The sequence below is a fragment of the Rosa chinensis genome, chromosome 6 (assembly GCF_002994745.2).
Source record: "Rosa chinensis cultivar Old Blush chromosome 6, RchiOBHm-V2, whole genome shotgun sequence".
Classification (NCBI taxonomy): Eukaryota; Viridiplantae; Streptophyta; class Magnoliopsida; order Rosales; family Rosaceae; genus Rosa; species Rosa chinensis.
The window spans coordinates 52,591,550-52,611,128 of record NC_037093.1 but is presented as its reverse complement, the minus strand read 5'-3'; the positions used below and the strand labels follow the sequence as shown (position 1 = coordinate 52,611,128).

At 38.8% G+C, this 19,579-nt stretch overlaps 3 protein-coding genes across 3 annotated transcripts; 1 reads left to right on the top strand and 2 right to left on the bottom strand.

The window, feature by feature from the left end:
* Positions 1-891: 891 nt before the first annotated feature.
* LOC112172149 (auxin-induced protein AUX28) lies at positions 892-2,943 on the top strand. Its single transcript, XM_024309365.2, has 5 exons — positions 892-1,329; positions 1,867-2,090; positions 2,183-2,318; positions 2,422-2,483; positions 2,575-2,943. Exons 1-5 carry the CDS (start codon positions 1,052-1,054, stop codon positions 2,610-2,612), a joined length of 738 nt encoding a protein of 245 aa, XP_024165133.1. The 5' UTR covers positions 892-1,051; the 3' UTR covers positions 2,613-2,943.
* Positions 2,944-3,451: 508 nt separating this feature from the next.
* Positions 3,452-7,592, bottom strand: LOC112172148 (putative uridine kinase C227.14). Its single transcript, XM_024309362.2, has 12 exons — positions 7,432-7,592; positions 7,038-7,171; positions 6,893-6,936; positions 6,697-6,774; positions 6,120-6,312; positions 5,525-5,555; positions 5,387-5,445; positions 5,213-5,286; positions 4,706-4,792; positions 3,948-4,009; positions 3,819-3,847; positions 3,452-3,751 (listed from the first exon to the last, which is right to left on the bottom strand). Exons 1-12 carry the CDS (start codon positions 7,487-7,489, stop codon positions 3,665-3,667), a joined length of 936 nt encoding a protein of 311 aa, XP_024165130.1. The 5' UTR covers positions 7,490-7,592; the 3' UTR covers positions 3,452-3,664.
* A 332-nt stretch (positions 7,593-7,924) lies between these two features.
* On the bottom strand, positions 7,925-12,452 carry LOC112173674 (F-box/LRR-repeat protein 17). The gene is made up of 11 exons (XM_024311355.2): positions 11,654-12,452; positions 11,244-11,345; positions 10,911-11,055; positions 10,610-10,794; positions 10,367-10,471; positions 9,695-9,792; positions 9,384-9,604; positions 9,239-9,305; positions 9,058-9,143; positions 8,367-8,465; positions 7,925-8,235 (listed from the first exon to the last, which is right to left on the bottom strand). The coding sequence occupies exons 1-11, from the start codon at positions 12,295-12,297 to the stop codon at positions 8,161-8,163; spliced, it is 1,827 nt and encodes a 608-aa protein (XP_024167123.1). The 5' UTR covers positions 12,298-12,452; the 3' UTR covers positions 7,925-8,160.
* Between the last annotated feature and the right edge of the window lie 7,127 nt (positions 12,453-19,579).

Here is a 19,579-nt window from a genome sequence, read left to right as displayed (position 1 = left end):
TCAAGTCCTCAAAAGTTGGGCTAAAGAATCGTTTAGGGTTAGATAATTCTTTCTAGCTAGTTATAGTACTTTATCCCCAACAGTTGGTGAAACCCAATTGGCTCTCCCCTCCCGATAAAGAGAAGAATAAGATTTATATATAAAGTGGTAAAAAGTGAATTTCTTGAGCTCCGAAACTTACCGATCCGATGCTCCAGCACTACTTGCAAGGACCATGGACTTTGTACACACTAATTGATCACCAAAAAATCAATCTTGGGTGAAGCCACCCTCAACGTAGCTCATGAATCATCAATCAGTCATCAGCTTTAATTTCCTTAATTTGTGTGAATAATTCAAACTAACAACATACCATTTTACATGATTTAGAATGATACAGTGAGATTAAATAGATCTTTTTATTTGCATCCAATGAAAATTTGATGTCACTAATATAAATTATGATAATCTTTAAATTAGGTCTCTCTCATCTTTTCGGGTTAAAATAATTTTTTTTAAAATATCATTCAGTTAAGATACAAAATAAACGTACAGATCCACCATCAACCATCACTCTAGTAACCATTAGATGGTCTAAACTAGGCGAGCTAGCTGGCTTAAGTTTCAAAATTTAGACGAACAGGAGGAGAAAATGGGTAGGGACTAGAGCCCCAACATGAAATGTAGTAGTGAAAAATGGGAAGAGAAGCCAACAAACTATAGGGGAGGGTGTCCGCAACTTCCACTCCCTCCGCACAATAATCATAGGATAGATAACATCACACTGTCGTCACGTACCCCAGCAAGGCTGTACATGACAGCCCATTCAGTCTGCCACGTGTCACCCTCCGACTTACCTGCGTACAATACAGTGCATGCACCCATTCGCATATTAATACCCTCCCCAATCCCACATTACAATCCTCCTTCCTTCCCCTAACGTCGTGTCCATATCCCCCTACTACTATTATTGCACTCAAAGCTAGCAAGCTAGAGAGAGAGAAAGACAAACACAGAGAGTTTTAGAGAAGAAGCAGAGAGCTGTAGAGAGAGAAAGTATAGAGAGGCTGAGATGGAGACAGAGCTCAGGCTAGGGTTGCCCGGAGGAGGAGGAGGAGGTGGTGAAGGAGAAGATCAGGTGGTGGTGATGATGAGGAAGAGAGGCTTCTCTGAAACCGAGAGTGAGATCACTACTGATGATGAGAGCAGCACTTGTGTGGATTTGAAGCTGAAACTTTCTTCCAAGGATGGTAGCAGCAGCACTAATGAAAAGTCCAAGAGCTTGATGATGAACAAGAACAAGGAGAAGAACATGGATCTTCCCGCCGATCCTGCAAAGCCTCCGGCCAAGTAAGTAGATGATCCTGAGATAATTTATCCTTTTTGTTTGTATATATGTGTGCATGTGTGGGTTTGTGGCCATATGATATTTCTGGAATTATTAATAAGTCTGTGAATTATTGAGCACATGAATGAGATATCTAATTGATGCCTTATATAACATGTTGTCATATTATAGGCTTTAGCCTCATCTCTGGTTAATAATTAGTTTGCCAGAATATATACTTTTAGCTCAATCCACCTCTCAGCTATATCCCTACAAGCATAGACATTTCTCATGGGTGACTATAAATCTTAGAGGCCAAAGATAAAAATTCTTACCTTTTAGTATATGTATATAAAACTTTTACATATTAAAACAAAAGTAAAAATAACATTTGTCTTCCAGTAACGGATCGACCCATGAAACTTCAGAAATTAATTAGATCTGCACCAAATAAATGAATTATTATAAAGCTAATTTCTTCATCATGCAAGAAATTACTAATTGCAAATTATTTGTCGTAAGTTTTGAGGAATAATCATCATTTTTTTATACAATATTAGGGCACAAGTAGTGGGTTGGCCGCCGGTGAGATCCTTCCGGAAGAACATGTTGAGCGCACAGAAGAGCAGTTCTACTGATGAAAGCAAGGCTGGAGGAAATGCAGCTTTGGTGAAGGTGAGCATGGATGGTGCGCCTTACCTCCGAAAGGTCGACCTGAACATGTACAAGACTTACCCTCAGCTCTCCGACGCCCTAGCCAAAATGTTCAGCTCGTTCACCATTGGTAACTATTAATAAACTCCAACCTATTACTACAGTATTTATAACTCTGAGTTGCGAGGGACAGAAATTAATCATCGAATTCAATTGCTGAAGGTAACTGTGGATCCCAAGGAACGATTGATTTCATGAATGAGAGGAAGCTGATGGATCTTCTCAATGATTCTGATTACATCCCAACTTATGAAGACAAGGACGGTGACTGGATGCTTGTTGGTGATGTCCCGTGGGAGTAAGTACTTCATCATTATATGAAATAGAAAAATTTATTAAATGCTAATTAACTGTTTCTATTTGATCTTCTTCTAATTTTTTTTATCTCATGCAATTTCTAGGATGTTTGTTGAATCATGCAAGAGACTGCGCATAATGAAGGGAAAGGAGGCTGTTGGACTCGGTTAGTATCTACGATTACTAGTAGTCGCATTATCGTAATTACTTAAGTGATAATCTTCTAGTTTCTAACTGTGTAAATATGACAATTGCAGCACCAAGAGCCATGGAGAAATGCAAGAACAGAAGCTGAAGAATTAGCGCAATGAATCTCCGCAGCCTGCTCCTTTGATCTCGTCGCGGTCGATCTATCATCACACGGAGATGGATTGAGCAGGTTGTTTGGATGCATCTTTGATTATTTTCCATGTAATATTTGTTTTCAAGGTTTGATATATGTAAGTAATTAAAGTGAGATACTTTTGGGTTCTTAGTTTTTATCATGGACATATTTGCATCTTAAGTATGTTTGAGGACTGCTTCGTCTTGCTTTTGTTTGGTCCTAATGGCTTGCTTAATAAGTACAATAATGTATGGACCCGGTTAATAATTTGTGGTATTTAATGTTGTTTTTTATTTTTAAACCCTGAAATTATTTCTTCGTTTATTTATATATATTTTGAAATCAATACGTAATAGTTTTGTGTCCACGAATCCACGATCATTTAGTCTACTCACATTGGTGTTCAGTGTTCTTACATCTCTTCTGACTCTCGTAGTTGTTTGCAACTGTGTTTTTTTTTTTTTTTTTTTTTTGAGAATAAGTTGTTTACAACTGTTGTATATGAAGAAATTATAAAATAAAAGATTTCTACGTATTGTATGTTCCTTTGTCTAATCAGGATTCACATGCAACTATTAGAGATTGAATCTTCAAAATTTATGGTAGTTTCTGCGTGTATGAACTGGGTGAAACCAAGTATTAATTGTGAATGCTACTAGACATGTTTGATTGAGGGAACAGGAGCATGTGCATTTTAATGTAGCATTTATATATGCATGACCATTTTTTTTTTCTTTAATTGCTGGATTTATCATTCCAGGCTTGTAGAAAATGATTGCTGCATGTTGTCCAGCAATCGATAAACTCCATTATGAAAAATTGAAAATAGATGAACCATTTGCAAAATTTATAAGTCACAATTATGGCTGCAAACTCATCGAGGAAAAGGTGGTGTTTTTGCAGCCTTCAATCCTAATTTGTTGTTTTGTTTCTTCATAACCTCCAAGGAAATTGGAGTTCTTCAGTAACCACATATATACAGCAAAAATGAAGAGAGGCCTTCGATTCCAGCAGGGTCACCTTCAGAAGTCGATTGACTTGATTATCAAATCAGCATTCTTCTTTGATTTGATTATGGTCTCTGCATTAGGCCGGTCATTGTACTCAATCTGCGGGATGGATATTGGTCAGAACTAAACTTATGGAAATTGGGGATCATAACAAAATGAAGCTTACCCGCCATTTAGCAACATCTGGGGGCTTCCCTACAGTTCAGAAATGAAAAATACAATCAAACACGTCATGTCTTTATATGTTATATTTTACAAGTAGCTGATCAAAACTTCAAAATCAAGGCTCGTATACCTGTTGCAATATGTCTCTTGAGAACTCGTTGCATAGATTTGTCAATATCAACCTCTATGAACCTTTAATGAAAAAGAAATATCATGAAAGAGAATTAAGCGACACCTCAGAACATGGAAAGCAAGTGCACGTCGGTGCACTGAATCCTCCCCCAAACGAAATTTCAGAACTCAAAAGAATAAATGAACAAATAAGGTATGCATCTCACGCATAGGTTAGTCATATATTAGAAGATAAATGATCACAACTCTGAGAGGCAAGACTTTTTGTCAGGAATCTAGTAGTTGGAACCTCAACGCATTTTTTCTGTGTAGCCTTTGCTGTAAGATTTTTATAATTCTATTCCATGAAAGATCCTATTCTCAAACAGAAGCTAAAGTCCTACATCTCCGAAAAAAGCCAGGTTAAGTTTATATATTGCGATTCAGTTACCAACATCTGAATTTTGAACTATGATCATTCTCTGTGGCCGTTTAGTCCATGGTCCATTAGATGGTCGGTACAAGGCCAGAAATTGAAACACTATGCTAAGGAAGAGCTAACAACTCAGCCATATCGGACAAATCAAATTTATCCCAATAAACTGACCCGTATCAGAAGTACATAATCTCAGTCAAGTTCTAAGCATGACATGTTCTCAATATTGATACTGCTCCACAGGCACCAGTTATTAAATGGATATATTGCAGATCCAACAATTCGATTACTTTGACATACAATTTTGCACAAAAAATAGCCAAGGAGAACATAAGCCTTACCACTTCTCATCAAACATAGACGATATTTCCTTCCACACCCCATTATCCAAGAACAAATAATTTCCTTCCACTATGACCACTTTATTCCTGCAAAGACGGAATTAGGGAGTTACCTCCACCCGTGAACGATGACAGAATCAGAATGACATAATTTTTGGACTACCATTACGGCTTAATGTTCTTGGCATCCTATATTGTTCATATCAGCTCATTTGTTACTGATAGATACTCCTGAAATAGCTAGTTGCATTTACTAATTTCAATCTAGTAATGGCAAAGAAATCCACCATCAAACTAATATATTGGCAGATGACAAAAGATATTACCTTTCTGACCTACTGAGAGCCCCGTTAACTTTCATTGTTAATACTGTTCTCAGACATTGTTTGAGTTCCCAGCTTTCTTTTGCTTTCCAATCAGTCATGTTTCTCTAAAACATGCCCCATATTTCTAAATGTTTAGCTAGTGTAAATAAGAATATTCATGTGAAAGGGACAGATTACTCACTGAATGCTCACAAAGATATCATCTTCTACTGGATCTCCAACACCATGGTCAAATGAAGGTGCATATACTGATCCCTGCAACAATCTTTTGTTTAGAATGTATCACCTATCACTAAATTAATCCTTAAACTTGACAGAGACAAGTAATCATAAGTAGTGAGCATCAAATAATCACCTGACTTCTCAGAGTCTTCAAAGACTTGAGTATCAGCTGAGGGTTGAAGGTCCATGGAGCTGATCCACCAATTCATAACATCAAAGGTTGAATTGCGAAGGTTTCAAACTATCACTAAGAAAATATAGAAAACCTCACCTCCCCTTCTTGCGTGAGCTTCCTCAGGATTCTAATATGCGAGAGAATTATGGCAAATTAGAATCACCCCAAAGATATTCATCAACATAAATGTTCGCTTAACATATTCACATATTGCGAGATGAGTGTCAAATTGCTAATCATGTTGTGAAGAAAATAAGTGTTGTTTCAAACAAATTCAACTTTCTAACTTGCTAGTACATCACCCAAGAAAACAAGTAGCATGCCATGTGAAACTCGTCAGATGCATACATCACAGCAAATTAAACAGTTGAGCATCTCAGTTTAAAGCTGATACATGATCAAGGATGACTGCTACAATAATAGGACTTCGAGCACTTCAAGGTTGGTGACTTTAATAAAGACAGGCTAATAAAAACTTGATTATATGTAATCAAAATCATGTTTTGGGTATCCCAAAGAAAATATTCTGAAATCACTGCATGTACATTCTAAGCTTTACTAGATGATGTTTCAATAATTTCATAACTCTGAGGGAAAAAAAAAATGCTACAACTGCCAACCACGAACCATGAGCAACTCAAATCCAGGATGACAAAAGACAAAACTCAATAATATCAGAAGGAATGCTAACCTCCATTGCATCCAGCTGAGAACGGTAAAGATGATATCCATCCATGGGAAGAACCGCAGCCACATCTGGAGGCATAACTTGGGAATCCAATGATGAAGCTTTCTGAGGCCATAACTTGTTTACACGGCGTACTACTTCAGATGCAAGAGTACTCTTTCCAGCTCCAGGAGGACCAGCCAAACCCACAATATGCCTGCACAGTACCTCAGCCAGATGGATAACTTTGAAGAGTAACAGGCCAGATTGATAATGAATACATATTCAAATGGAGTTGTTGTTAACTTTCCAATAATGTCAAGCTACCCTCATAAACTAATGTTTTATTGCTTTTCTACCCTCACATAGAGAGTGAAAAACGACAATAGATTACCATCATATGACTGTTAACAGCAACTCCCATCCAAAAAGGTAAAACTCATACCAATACTAAGCCAGGTAACCGAAGAAAAGGGAGTATAATAGTTCTCAGTATACTTGTGCAGTTCATGGTCCCGGTTATAAAGATTATAGCATTGCATAAGAAATGTACAAACACAGATGCAAGAACTTCGTTACCCTATTGGAATCAATAACTTACTTCAAATTTGGATTTGACATTGCTGCTGCTGTAGGGACAAGGCGTTCAGCCAAAGCATCATATACTTCTTCGATACACCTTAGAGGAAACAGAAGCAACCAATCAAACAAACAAAAGAAGTAAACATTCAGTTCAACAATCAGAAGCAATAGCCACTCCAACAGACACACAAAGAAAACGCATATGTGAGACATACCTGCCCTCTACTACTGGAGCTTCCCTCTTTTGATAACATAAAACCTGTAGAGGGAATACAGGGTATCAACATGAAAAACAAATTACACGGAAAATCGAAAATGTTAAAACTTTATGATCCGAAACACAAAGAGCCATCAGCAAACCTTCAGAGAGTAACTCTTGGCAGAGAGAGCTCCAGTTTTACCAACTAAGGGTTGTCCAACTCTTCTAGTGGAAGATTGGGACAGCGGACAACGATCACAAGTAGGAAATTTTACTCTTTTGAGAAGCAACGGTTCTGCAAATCAAAAGCAAATTACTGCATAATTTGAATGTAATCTTTGGCACAGTACAGGTCAACAACAATTGAATTTGATTCTGTAACCGGACACTTCCTGAAATGTAATTTGAATAAAATTTCGATTTTGAAATTTTGCAGACAATCGTGACAGAAAATATGGAAAAGAAGAGAGCTTGAGCTCCAACTCGTGGAGATTCCCGCATCATTAGAATCATGCAAGTAATCGGAATCCATGGAAAAAGAGATGAAAGAGGGACCTGGTGAAGAATGATGAAGATAACTTCTAGAGGTAGCTGAAGACAGAGAGACCTCCATGGCCTGGGTGCTGGCGAATCGAGAACCGAAAAGAGATTTCCGTCTAAGAGTAGAAAGGAACACAAGTCTGTTTTTGTTCTCTCCTCACCGAAATACGAGTATAAAAAACGCCTTTTGTCATATTCTGAGACCTCATTAGTTACTAATTTACTGCGTCAGAATTTTGGTAGGATTCTAATTGTGGTAAGACCGTAAACAAAGTACAAACATAATGATGTCACAAATTTCTTAATTAATAAAAAAATAAAAAAATCTCATAAATTTCTTAAAATCCAAAACTTTTTTTTTTAATCCAAAACCAAACAGAGAAAAGAAAAAAAAAATTTCCAAAACTTGAAATAGTCCAGCACCTACTGAAACCAAGCTGTTGGGAACGTGTATCTAACTTAACGTGAATTCAGTAATCCAGATTGTTGCAAAATAAATGAGATACAATTTATTTGAAATGAGTTTATAAATTTTAAGTCTGATATCCAATCTTGTTCTCCAAATTTTGGAACACTAGTTTGAAGCTACAATACAGTTCAGTTTTCTCAAAGGGGAAATGCTATTGTACAATGCACCAGCTCCCTTTAGTGATGAGGATCGAGTGTTAAAGATCTTGCTTACGGGGAAACAAGGCCTGGAGCACCCTGTTTACGGCACAGGAATTTCTCAATGGCATGCAATGATCAGTAGACAAGCACATTACAACGCCGCTTTTCAACCCTTCTTCGCTTCTTATCACCCTCATATGACTGCAAACCCTGCATAAGGATATAAAAAAACAAAATGTTAGAGAAATAAAAAATATGAGGTCTACTCATCTAAGCCTTCATTCTTCAACAACCATGATCTGAGATTCTTCAATAGCCCACGAGAAAGGTTTAATAATTACCTGTTCCATTATATAATGTGGAACCAGTATTCTCTTTGAGCCACTGGCTAGACGCTTGCATGGTAATAGGCTATCCATAGTAGCAATATTATTGTTGAGCTGCAATCGAATACAACCAAAATGTAAGAGTAAGAACAAATGATTAAAGAACTTTTCAGTAACTTTCTGAGTCTCTGGCAAGTCACATCATATGAAATGATGGTTTAAGTGTGTGCCCAAAGAGAAAGGATGACTTCAGTTTATATTAAGATTCTGATTAATGGTTAAGAGTTTCAAAGTTTCAAACAAGTATGTAACACATAGCTCAATGTTTGTAATTTTATAATGTGAGACTGTTTATGAAAGAGCTTTTCAGTAAAAATTTATGAAACTCTGCTTTGGCAGCAAACTTTTTGTTGGAAGCAACATGAAAGCAGACTTGAAATTAGCAAGGTGTTTTACAATTAACCATCAAGGCTTCATAGGATACTATATAATATCAATATACTTTGATCCAAAAGCCAGAATGAATGCTGAAGACCACTTTAGTATCAATAGAACAGTGAAAGACATGCAGTGCTGCAAAATAGTAGGCAAGTTCCTTGGGTACATTTCCTAGGTTGGTTTTCCTAAATGCCAATATAACCTTTATATATTTAATTTACAAATAGATTGTGTAATTTGGAGAAGCCATCAAGAAAAATAATATTACCTGACTGTGAATGGCTCCGATCAACATCCGTTGACAACCTGATGCATGCACCTTTTCTAAATTTGGGCACTGAAGTGACAATCTCTCTGTATAGATACAAACAATAGATAAGAAAATTGAGAGAAACCTTAAGAATTGCAAGACACGTTTTAAACTGCCAAACAGGACACTAATAATATACCTGGATGCAAGTTGTTACAAGAATTTAAGTTTAGATCATTGAGTTCTGGGCAGCTTAAAGATAGAGCCTGCATTCAGATTCAAAAAGGATTAGATCCCTAAGAGAAGAAGCAATGAGAACTCAATTAAATTGTTAAGAGTCTTACATCTAAGCCAGAACAGCCCCACAAGCTGAGTTTTTTCAATCGACCATGTTTAATAATCAGATTCTGGCAAATGAGGTGTGCTTTGGCTTTTGAAGTCATTGATAATTGAAAGTCACTGCTTTCTTCATAGGTCAGGTCTGAAGAATTGGGATCACATATCGTCATGCCACAGTCCATGAGTTCAAGAAGAGGCAGTTGAGTTGTGGCAAATACTATACCCACTGAAAATTACAGTAAACAGTTAGTGAACTAAAGTTTATGGGAAACCAGAATATCATGAGTTTTAGCCTTGGACTTGGTGAAGTGTTTACTTGTAGTGATGTTGGGACAAAGAGCAACAAGTAGCCTTGAAAGAGTTTCAGGAAACACATTGCAAATGATTTGAATGCCACTGTCACTGATGCTAGATCTGAAATCAAAGAAGAGTCAAAAATTAGATCTCAAATAATACAGAGAAGCTATCAATTTTTGAACCAAAGACATCTATGCAACTATGCTCTTGGAGAAAGTTCAATTTTTGCTTTCATTTGAAAAGGCCTACATTTCAACTCATTACGTCTCACCTTTACTCCTATAAGGTCAAGCAAATTCATGGGAACTCATCTGAATTTTGATTAGTCAGTCTATTAACTGTTCTAATGGCAGAGTCAAGAAAGTATGATTTCATAAGAGGATTAATTTTTCCCTAATCCTAAGCTGAATGGTTAACATTTTAGAAGCCAGAACCTGGGAGCATAAATTCCAGCACTATAAAAGCATAAATGCAGTACTCATGTATTAAAAATTCAGTCCTATGCTTTAATTGAAATACTAGAATGCTTCTTTATCTTACATGTTCTTAGACTAGATTTACATAACTTTTGACATGAACACTCTTTAGATTGAACTGTGCTTAAATATTGCATTTAGGCAAACACTCTAATGCACAAGGAATACAATTTAATTCAACAATAGGATTCAATTTCACATGAGACCGAACATACCCGCTCAGATCAAGCAATTCTAAGTATGGATAGGTAGAAGCTATGGCAGCAACTGATGCATCAGTGATTTGAGATCCAAGAACAAGAGACAGCATTCGCAAATCCCTGAACAATATAATAACCAAAGAACAGTACTGACACTTATTAGTCAAGAGTTATATTGCTCAATGAGAGTTCTTTCGACTATTATCATTATGAAAAATATGCAGTAAGTTGCAGTAGTCTAGTTGGATGGAAGCAAACCTTAATTGAGCAGCTGTAAGCGCAAGAACAACAGAATGTGAAAGCCGGACTGATGCAATGTGTATGTTTTGCAGCCTTGGACAATTTCTTCCCAGACCATCAACCATTGTTGTAAGATCAGTATTATCATTTCCTTGGCGAGAAAAATCAATAGAAATCTCTTTCAGATTGGGGCAGTTGAAAACCTGTGAAAAGTGGAGGTGAATGAGTAAAAGGGATGTCACTTAAATGCAAACAAAAAACAAGAACAGCTGAAATCAGCCACTACATGAGAGACCAAAGAAAAGAGAAGAAAAATCACCATCTTAGAAAGGGAATGAAGACCCGAAAGCCAAAGTGTCAAAAGACTTGATGAACAGAGAGCAAAGCCACCTATATTAGAACAACCTTCCATCTTAAGGCTTTTCAGTAATCTTCTATCAGCAACAAAACGACTCAGTTCATCACTGCATCCAATTATCAGTCATTACTCGATTTGTTTTCACCTTCACTCTTAACTACCACAATCACCTCGTACACACCACACAACAGAGTATACTAACAGTCGAAATGGCAATTGCATAGATTAAAAGACAGCAACTTCGGAATGTAGAAACTGCGAATAAAGGACCTCAACAGAAATGTAAAACCATACCCAGTAATTCGATTGGTTGCCTTCTCAGAAATATAGATCTCCATAGATTCAAGATTTGGGCACGAAAATGCAATGCACTCCAGCATTGTTGCATCAACATCACTGCAATCAATAACCACGCCTTAGTGCAATGCATTATCAATAATCATGTCGAAACTCAAAGTAGTGTAAATGCTGATTAGGATATTAATACTGCGTGGATCAAAGTCCTTACAGATCAGATCCTACAGTTTAACATCATCATCTGCGTTTCCATTTAGCTCCGTCTAGAATTAAATTCAGATCGATTTTAAATTCTTAGTTTTTAGGGTGTTTGATTTATAAATTTCATTCGCATAAACAGATCCGTTTGATAAAGCCCTAGATCTGACGCAGAAACGATGGAGCTTCTCATCCAAAGGCAATAATACCTTTCAATTGTAAGAGAGAGGCTAACGAGGTTCGGGCATTTGTGCAACACCAATCGAACAAACCGAACCTGAGCCCTCGGCGGAACCCTAAGCCTGAGGGCCTCCGCGGCCTTCCACAACCTCCTTGTCGTCTCCCTCCATCCCTTGCAGACCATCGCCGCCGATAACAGCCCCGGCGGCGGTAGCCTTCTCAAAATCTCCCACAGACAGCTCGTAGGAAGACCACCCCAGCCCCTATCCCAATCCACCTCCGTGTCCTCCACCTCATCGAAGTCCGGATCCGGATCCGGATCCGGAGCATCGGAATCTCCGTAACCGGAGCTCTCGACGTCGTCGAACGACAGAGCTCTGCGGAGGTTGGAGTAGGGCTGACGTGGCGGGGGAGGAGGCGGCAGCGCCGGGGTTCGGGTGACTGAGAGGGGAGTGTCGGGGTGAGACTCTGCGGCGGAATCGGCTGGGCGGACGTGGCAGGAGTGGCCCTTCTTGGGCTGGCCACACCGGCCACAGGTGTAACTGCCGCGCGTCCTGGGGCGCTTGTGGCCGGAACTGGCGGTGGGAGCGTGGGGGTAGGTTGCGGTGGAGCCGAACGGGGTGGTGGGCCCTGCGGCGGAGATGTGAGGCTGGAGGTGGTGGCGCTGCTCCATAATAGGTCTAGAGAGAAAATTTAGAGGAGGGGGGGGGATTCAAAGTGAGTCTGAGAGAAGCGAAGAAATAGAAGAAGGGAAAAATGAGTGAAGTGTGAGACAAAGGCGCGTGTGGGCCCCCTGGAAGAAGCGGGAGATGAAAGAAGGTTTTGGCGCCCTGGGTTTTGAAACATTAAAATAATAAGAGAGGAGCCTCTGCTCTGCTGATGCGGCGAAACTTTACATAATAATAATAGTGGTTAATGACGAAAATGACCTTCTCTGGTTTCGGGTGGTGAACGTGATTAATGTTGGCCTGATTTGGATGGTATTCCCGCGTTTTGAATTTTGTTGCCGCGCGAGATTCTTTTTTGTTGCTTCTTCTTCTTTTTTTTCGGATTATTTACTTATTATGGCATGCAGGGTGGGATTTGGCTAGGATTTCAAATCCGGACTGAGATGGTAACAAAAGTGTGGTCATTTATGACTAAATAGGGTTTTGCGGAATGGTTGAAAAGGAAGATGTACATTGGGGTGGACTAATTGATCTCGAATTCTAGAATTTAAAGTTTTACACTCTATACAATGGAACATGGATTTGAATCATTTGATGTGTTTTTGCTGTATTAGGAATGAAATAAGGAGGTTCGGAGTAATTTTTTAAGAATCGTAGAAATGGAAGATGTTGTTGGGGCAGGCAATTGATCCCTAATTTTAGGATTTGAATTTTATACAATGGATCGTGGATTTAATGTGTTTTGTGCGGTCCACCCTTGTTGTGTGTTGGAATGGAATTAATATGAAAACGAGAAAGGTTTAACCTAAAATCATTGTCCAAATCTAGTCTAGGGGAGCTTGAGAGTAGGACTTGAATATGTAGCAAAGTCCAAGTCTAAAACATATATTCAAACCGCCCTCACTGACCTTGTGTTGATTAAAATCCATATCATCATTATCACGTATCTGTTTAATGTGAATAAAAAAAAAAAAAAACACAGACTACCACATGTTTCAAAAAGAGGGAAAAAAATACTAGCATTTATGCCATTTGGAATAGAATCAATGCAATTTTCTCCTTTTTTTTAGCCAAGATTGAATTTTGTACTATATTACCAATTTGTCAGTGTTCATTGTTCAGCACATGCATCTGGGTTTGTTATTTTATTTCTTTTTTACTCTTTATATATGTATTGGAGAAAAGTTTTTGTGAATATTAAGACTTGAAAACAATTGGGTGTGTAATACATACTGGTATCTCGCGAAGAAACTTCAAGAAAAGACTTATTATTTTAGTACATTTGTTATGTGAAAAATGCTTCACCTCTAACTAGAATTGAAACTGTGCTATGTGTATAATTCATTTAATGTGCTACACCCCATCATGTCATGTGCAACTGTTTAAAATTAACAATATTTTTACGTCAAGAAATTCTTGAATCACTTGGTTCATGCATGGAGATCATGATGCACCTCGAATGAGAAGAGAAGCCAAGCCAGAGAAAAGTAAAGTCACATTTTGGTGAACAAACACGAATGACCGAAAGTTGAGAATAAAATTTGGGATCATTGTCGTCGATCATTATCATGGAGGTATATGTTTAATGTGAACAAAAAGAAGACTAGCTAGCATTGATGCCATTTGGAGGAATCAATGCATTGATTTTTCTTTCTTCTAGCTAAATCGAGCTTTGTTTTATGTTACTAATTTGTTAGTGTTTAATGTATGCATTTTTTTTTATACATATATTAAATAATTTTTTTATTTTATTTTATCAAAGTTTGTCAAGTTGGTTGCTCGATTTAACGTTGGATAGGAGTAGGGGTTTTTTTACTTTTTGCATTTTCTTTTTTACTTTGGTTTGATTTTGTTTTTGGTAGCTCTGCTCTATGTATGTTGATTTGTACACTGAGATGTAATATGAATATTTTTGAATTTCTTTAGTTTGAACGAGAGAGGTCGTTGCTAGTATTAATGGAACCTGATTAACAGCAAAAAAAAAAAAATTAGTGAATATTAAGACTTGAAAATAATGAGATATATATTGTACGTACTAGTATCACGGGAAAAAACATCGATTATGTTCAAGTAAATCCAGAATATGTGTCTGGCCCAAACTCTAAATTACTTAACCTAGTTGTAATAAGGTTTAGAATTAGAGATATTCTCAAAAATATTCATAGATATCCGATTAATTATACGATTATCTTTCCTTGTACAACTCTAATTCTAAGTCTTGTAATCCTCTATATAAAGAGGCCCCTAATATTAATGAAAGCACGATTCAATTCTCTCCCAATTTCAGTTTTCCTTAAACACGTTATCAGCACGAAACCATAACCCTGAAACAAATAGCCAAACCTTGATTCAAGAAGCTAAAAACCTTGAATCCGAATACAAAACCTTGAAGCCTTTTCTGCCTCCACCTCACACCTTGAAGTACTCGATCCTAGGAGTCCAGAATCGGCGGCGCCACTGGAAGATCCGGCCAGAAACCTACCGAACTGGCCACCGGAAGCTCCATACAACCCGCAGCAAATATTCCACCAGTTCACCATCTTCCGGGCATCGAATTTCAACCAAATTTTGTTAGCATACACCTCTCAATCTGACGATTCAGGAACCGAAAGAAAAATCACAAAAATGGGCCTAAAAGTGGGTGAACCAGCCGATTGAACCTTCTGCAGAAAACCAGCAGAAAAGAGAAGAAGAGGAAAAAAAAAAAAAGGGAGAAGGCAGCCCAAGCAACGGCCCACTGACGCAAGCCACGTCAGCAGCACAGTCAGCAGCACGTGCCACTTCAGCACTGGACCCCACTGTCATGTCATCAGTCAATGACCGCCAGTGACTTTTTCGGACCATTTTCCTTTGACGACCACTTTTGCAAACCAAATTTTCCGGCGACCTATTTCAAGGTATTTTTTACTAAACGTTCCCTATTTTTTTTATAGTTTTTTAATTCAATTTCTCTTCTTTTTCAGGGACTTGCAAACTCTCTTCTTCTACCCCCCTTTCTTCTTCATATGGGAGACCAAAAGCCGAACTGTGGGGGTTCGTGCTCATTCCAAGCTTAGAGCTTGTAGAGTCCTCCAAATTCAGAGTTTGTAGAGAATTTATGATCGACCACTTATGTCATTGTTTCAATCTAATCCAATACCTCTTGGAATTTAATTTCTTGGAAGCGATTACGCTCAGGAATTTTATATGTTTTTGTGGTAGCTTTTTACGCTCCGAAACTAACCTTTTTTTCTTGTTCTCTTTCAGGATGAGTAACCTGAACAAATTGGACTTTGCTCTATTGGGAACAACTGGCTCTGGATATCACAGGTGAGTTCGAGATTTCTACCAGCATCTCAAGGCCGATGGAATCTTGGATATGATTCTCGAGCCAAACTAGGACGTGCTAACTGTTGAGCAAGCTCAAGATTTGGAAGCAAATAAAGCAGCCTTAAAGGCAAATAAGGCGAAAGCCATCATCTTAATGACTCGTCATATGGATGATTTGCTCCAGTACGAGTGTATGAATGAAGAAGACCCCAGAAGGCTGTGGGTCTCACTCGAAGAAAGATTTGGCCACTTCTGTGACTCCCTGCTTCCTGACCTAGAAGTGAGATGGCATAGCCTACACTCCTGTGATTTCAAGTCAGTTCTTGACTACAACTCGGAAGCACTTCGCATTAAATCCTTAATGGAATTTTGTGGTAAAGAGATCACAAATGCGATGTTGATTGAGAAGACTTTCTTTAACTTCCCCATCTCTGCATTAATGGTTGCTAAGAACTATCGAATCGATGTTACTGCAAGACGGATTACAAGGTTTTATGAGCTCATTGGAGCTATGAATGTTGCTGAAAAGCATGACAACATCCTTGTGAAGAACTATAATTCGAGATCCGTGGAAACATAACATATTCTAGAATCCAATTATAGTTGCACCCCTAAGAGAGGGCGCCAAGAGCGAAACCCTAATCTTAGGGATACTTTTGGACGTCCTAGTTCATATAATAGCTCTACTTGAGAATGTAACCGCCAAAATAGCCGAACACGGAACCGAAGAGGTCAACGTGGAAAGAGAGAAAGAGGCAACGCCTCTGGCCATGTTGGTGGCGCCACCAACACTAAGAGCCATCTAAATGATGCTTTCAAAGCACCTCAATCAATGGAGTATGAGCAAAGAGATGTATGTTCTCGATGTGGAGTATCCAGTCATTGGGCACATATTTCTAGAGCTCGTGAAGAAATTGTCACAGCCTACAAAGCATATTGTGAAGCAAGAGAAGCTCACTATGTGGAAAAAGAAGATCAAGAAGACGATCTAGAGTGAAGGGTTGAAGACTACAAATCTGGCTGGGATCAATAGATCGCCAATTCTGTTTAAGTTTTTATTTTTCCAAGAGATATAATAGGCAATTGCCATATATTTTGTAGTAGGTGCCAATGGTTTAGTCTTTCTTCAAAGTAGGCTCACCCAAAGTAAGTGTGATGTCTAGGAACGTTCTGAGATTAGTGATACTTAAGCGAGCCTTGCTCCACCGACATCTCTTTACTCACCTGGTTACATTTATTTTTGAATTACCGAAAGAAGTTAGACGACGACCATTGTTTTGCATTAGCTAGCATTTTGGATTAGATTTTCTTTGGTAAAAAAGACAATGATGTAACTCCATTGGCTTATGAATAAAATTATGAGTTCTTTTCATTATGACTCTATTTGGATTCTGAGCATATGACTTTGTGACTACGATGGCTGGGCCATCAGTATTAATTCAAGGATATGGAATAGCCCAAGTTCCCCTTGCCAAATGGCACCTTGATTACTGTCATAGAAACTCTCTACGCTCGTAGGGAAAATCGCACCTATGAATGGTCAATGGATTTCATGTAGAAATGCAATGAGTTTCCTTTGCAATACATTTAATGATTACGAATAAAGGCGCATCTTAGAGAAGTTTATGTGTCTCTCTAGTGGACTTTATGTCACTATTAGAGCTGTTAAATCCAATAAATTTATGAGAGAAGATCTCTTTGATTTAGACACATATTGGCTTTCTCACGACAAGATAGGTCATCCTAGTCAGGATATGATGATCCGTCTACTAAAGATTTCACATGGACATCCTTTCTCTCGAGCCAAACGAAGCATGAATCAAATGTTGATTCCTGAACTAAGTATGACCGCTGCCGCTGCCTAGGGCACCCGCCGCCGTCCACCACCAGCCTAGGGCTAGCACAGTCCCTATCCATAATGCCATAGATGGCATCCATCATGCTGATGGCGCCCCAGGTGATGCCACAATCACCAACTTTACTTCAAATAGTGTTTCAAATGCTCAGGCCCAACCAAAATCCTCATTAGTTGCTTCTAAAGCCTCTCGCTCGTTTACAAAGCCTGTTCCTTAGGGAAGTTAGGACTGAGACCGTCCTATGCAAAGGATATAAAAATACACATTCTGTTCTTACATAGAATCTATGGGGATTATGTGGACTAGTTCAACCAACTTGCAGACGTTTAAATATCTCATGATGTTGGTTGACACGCAAACACGCTGGTCACGTGTTGTGCCACTGTCCACTTGTAATGCTACTTATGCTACACTCCTAGCAAACATCATATGACAATGGGCTCACTCCCTGGATCATCCTATTCATTCAGTTGGAATTGACAATGCTAGAGAGTTTACATCAAAGATTTTTGATAGTTATTGCAATGGAACTGATGTTGGACATCATATTCCCATATACACACCCAAATGGTCTCGCGGAAACGACTACGATAGTAGTCCGGACATTGGTAAAGCGCACCAATCTCCTTATATCCGCTTGGGGTGATGCAATATCGCATGCAGCTATGCTAATTCGTCTACGACCCACTGCCACTCAATGTACCTCTTCGTTACAGCTAGTGACTAGGTACAAGTATTGTACTTACGCATATTTGAGTGTGTCATTTATGTGCCAGTTGCGCCGCCACAGCGCTCTATGATGGGTCCTTTCAGACGAATAGGCAACTACGTTGGATTTGAGATTCCAACAATCGTCCGTCACTTAATGCCCTTGCTAGGCGATCTCCTTACCGCTAGATTTACAGATGTCACTTTGATGAGATAGTCTTCCCGTCGTTAGGGGGAGATAAGAACACGAATGTTTAGCAGGAACGACAGAAATTGTCGTAGTCTGTCCTCACTATGTCTCATTTCGATCCCCTTTAAAGTGATGAAATCACATAAATATGCTGCAAACATGCCTGCAAGAATGGACGTCTCTACAAAAGGACGTAGCGCTACCCTACACGAAGGTAGGCATAGCACCAACACCATAGAGAGTGGCACTTTGGCGTCACAGGCCATGGCCCCAGCTAGGATGCGTGGGAGGCCCATGGGTTCAAAAGATACTTTGGCACATTACAATCCTTTGATCATCAAGACTCAAAATCCGTCTCATGAGAATCTTCCGGGTTATGGTTATCGGTGGGGGACGCCTCAACGTCAGAACATATTCTTGAGAAAATAGAGCTCTATGAAAATAACACTAGTGTACATGAGACGTGGGATAGAAACTCCATCATAACTGATGATGTAGTTGAGCATTTCGTTACGCATGAATTTGTTGAGTCAGATGATATCGAACCACACTCCGTTGATGAATAAATGTCAACGTAGAGAAATTTGGCCTAAATGGAAAGATGCGATCCAGGTTAAGATGGATTCTCTAACGAAGAGGAAGGTTTTCGAGCTAGTGATGCCAACACCTCCTAACATAAAACCTATTGACTAATGGGTTTTCGTTAGAAAGCGTGATGAGAAAAAGAGATAGACATCTCGCCTTATGGCGGAAGGCTTCTCACAAAACACCCTGGAATCGACTACGATGAGACATATTCTCTCGTAATGGATGTCATTGCATTCCACTACCCTGTCAGTTTGGTAGTTTCCGAATAACTGAACATGCAGCTTACAAATATGGTCACTACGTATGTCTATGGGGATCTAGATACGGAATATACATGAAGGTTCATGGTGAACTTCATTTACCCAAGTCAAGTGGCTCTAGACCACGAGCGCGTTTACAAAGAGGTTGAAATGCTCACTAAAGTGACTACTTAATTGGGAAGAGATATGCCCACGCGTTTCCATAACAAGTTTTGGATTTTATCGCTGTTCATGTTGGATATGATCTTCATTAAAAGCCCTCTTAAAGAGCTAAGGGAAACCGCTAAACGCTTGAAATCCGAGTTTGAGATGACGGATTTTGGGAGAACACGATTATGTCTCAGTTTGGAACTTGAGCATCGTGTTGATAGATGCT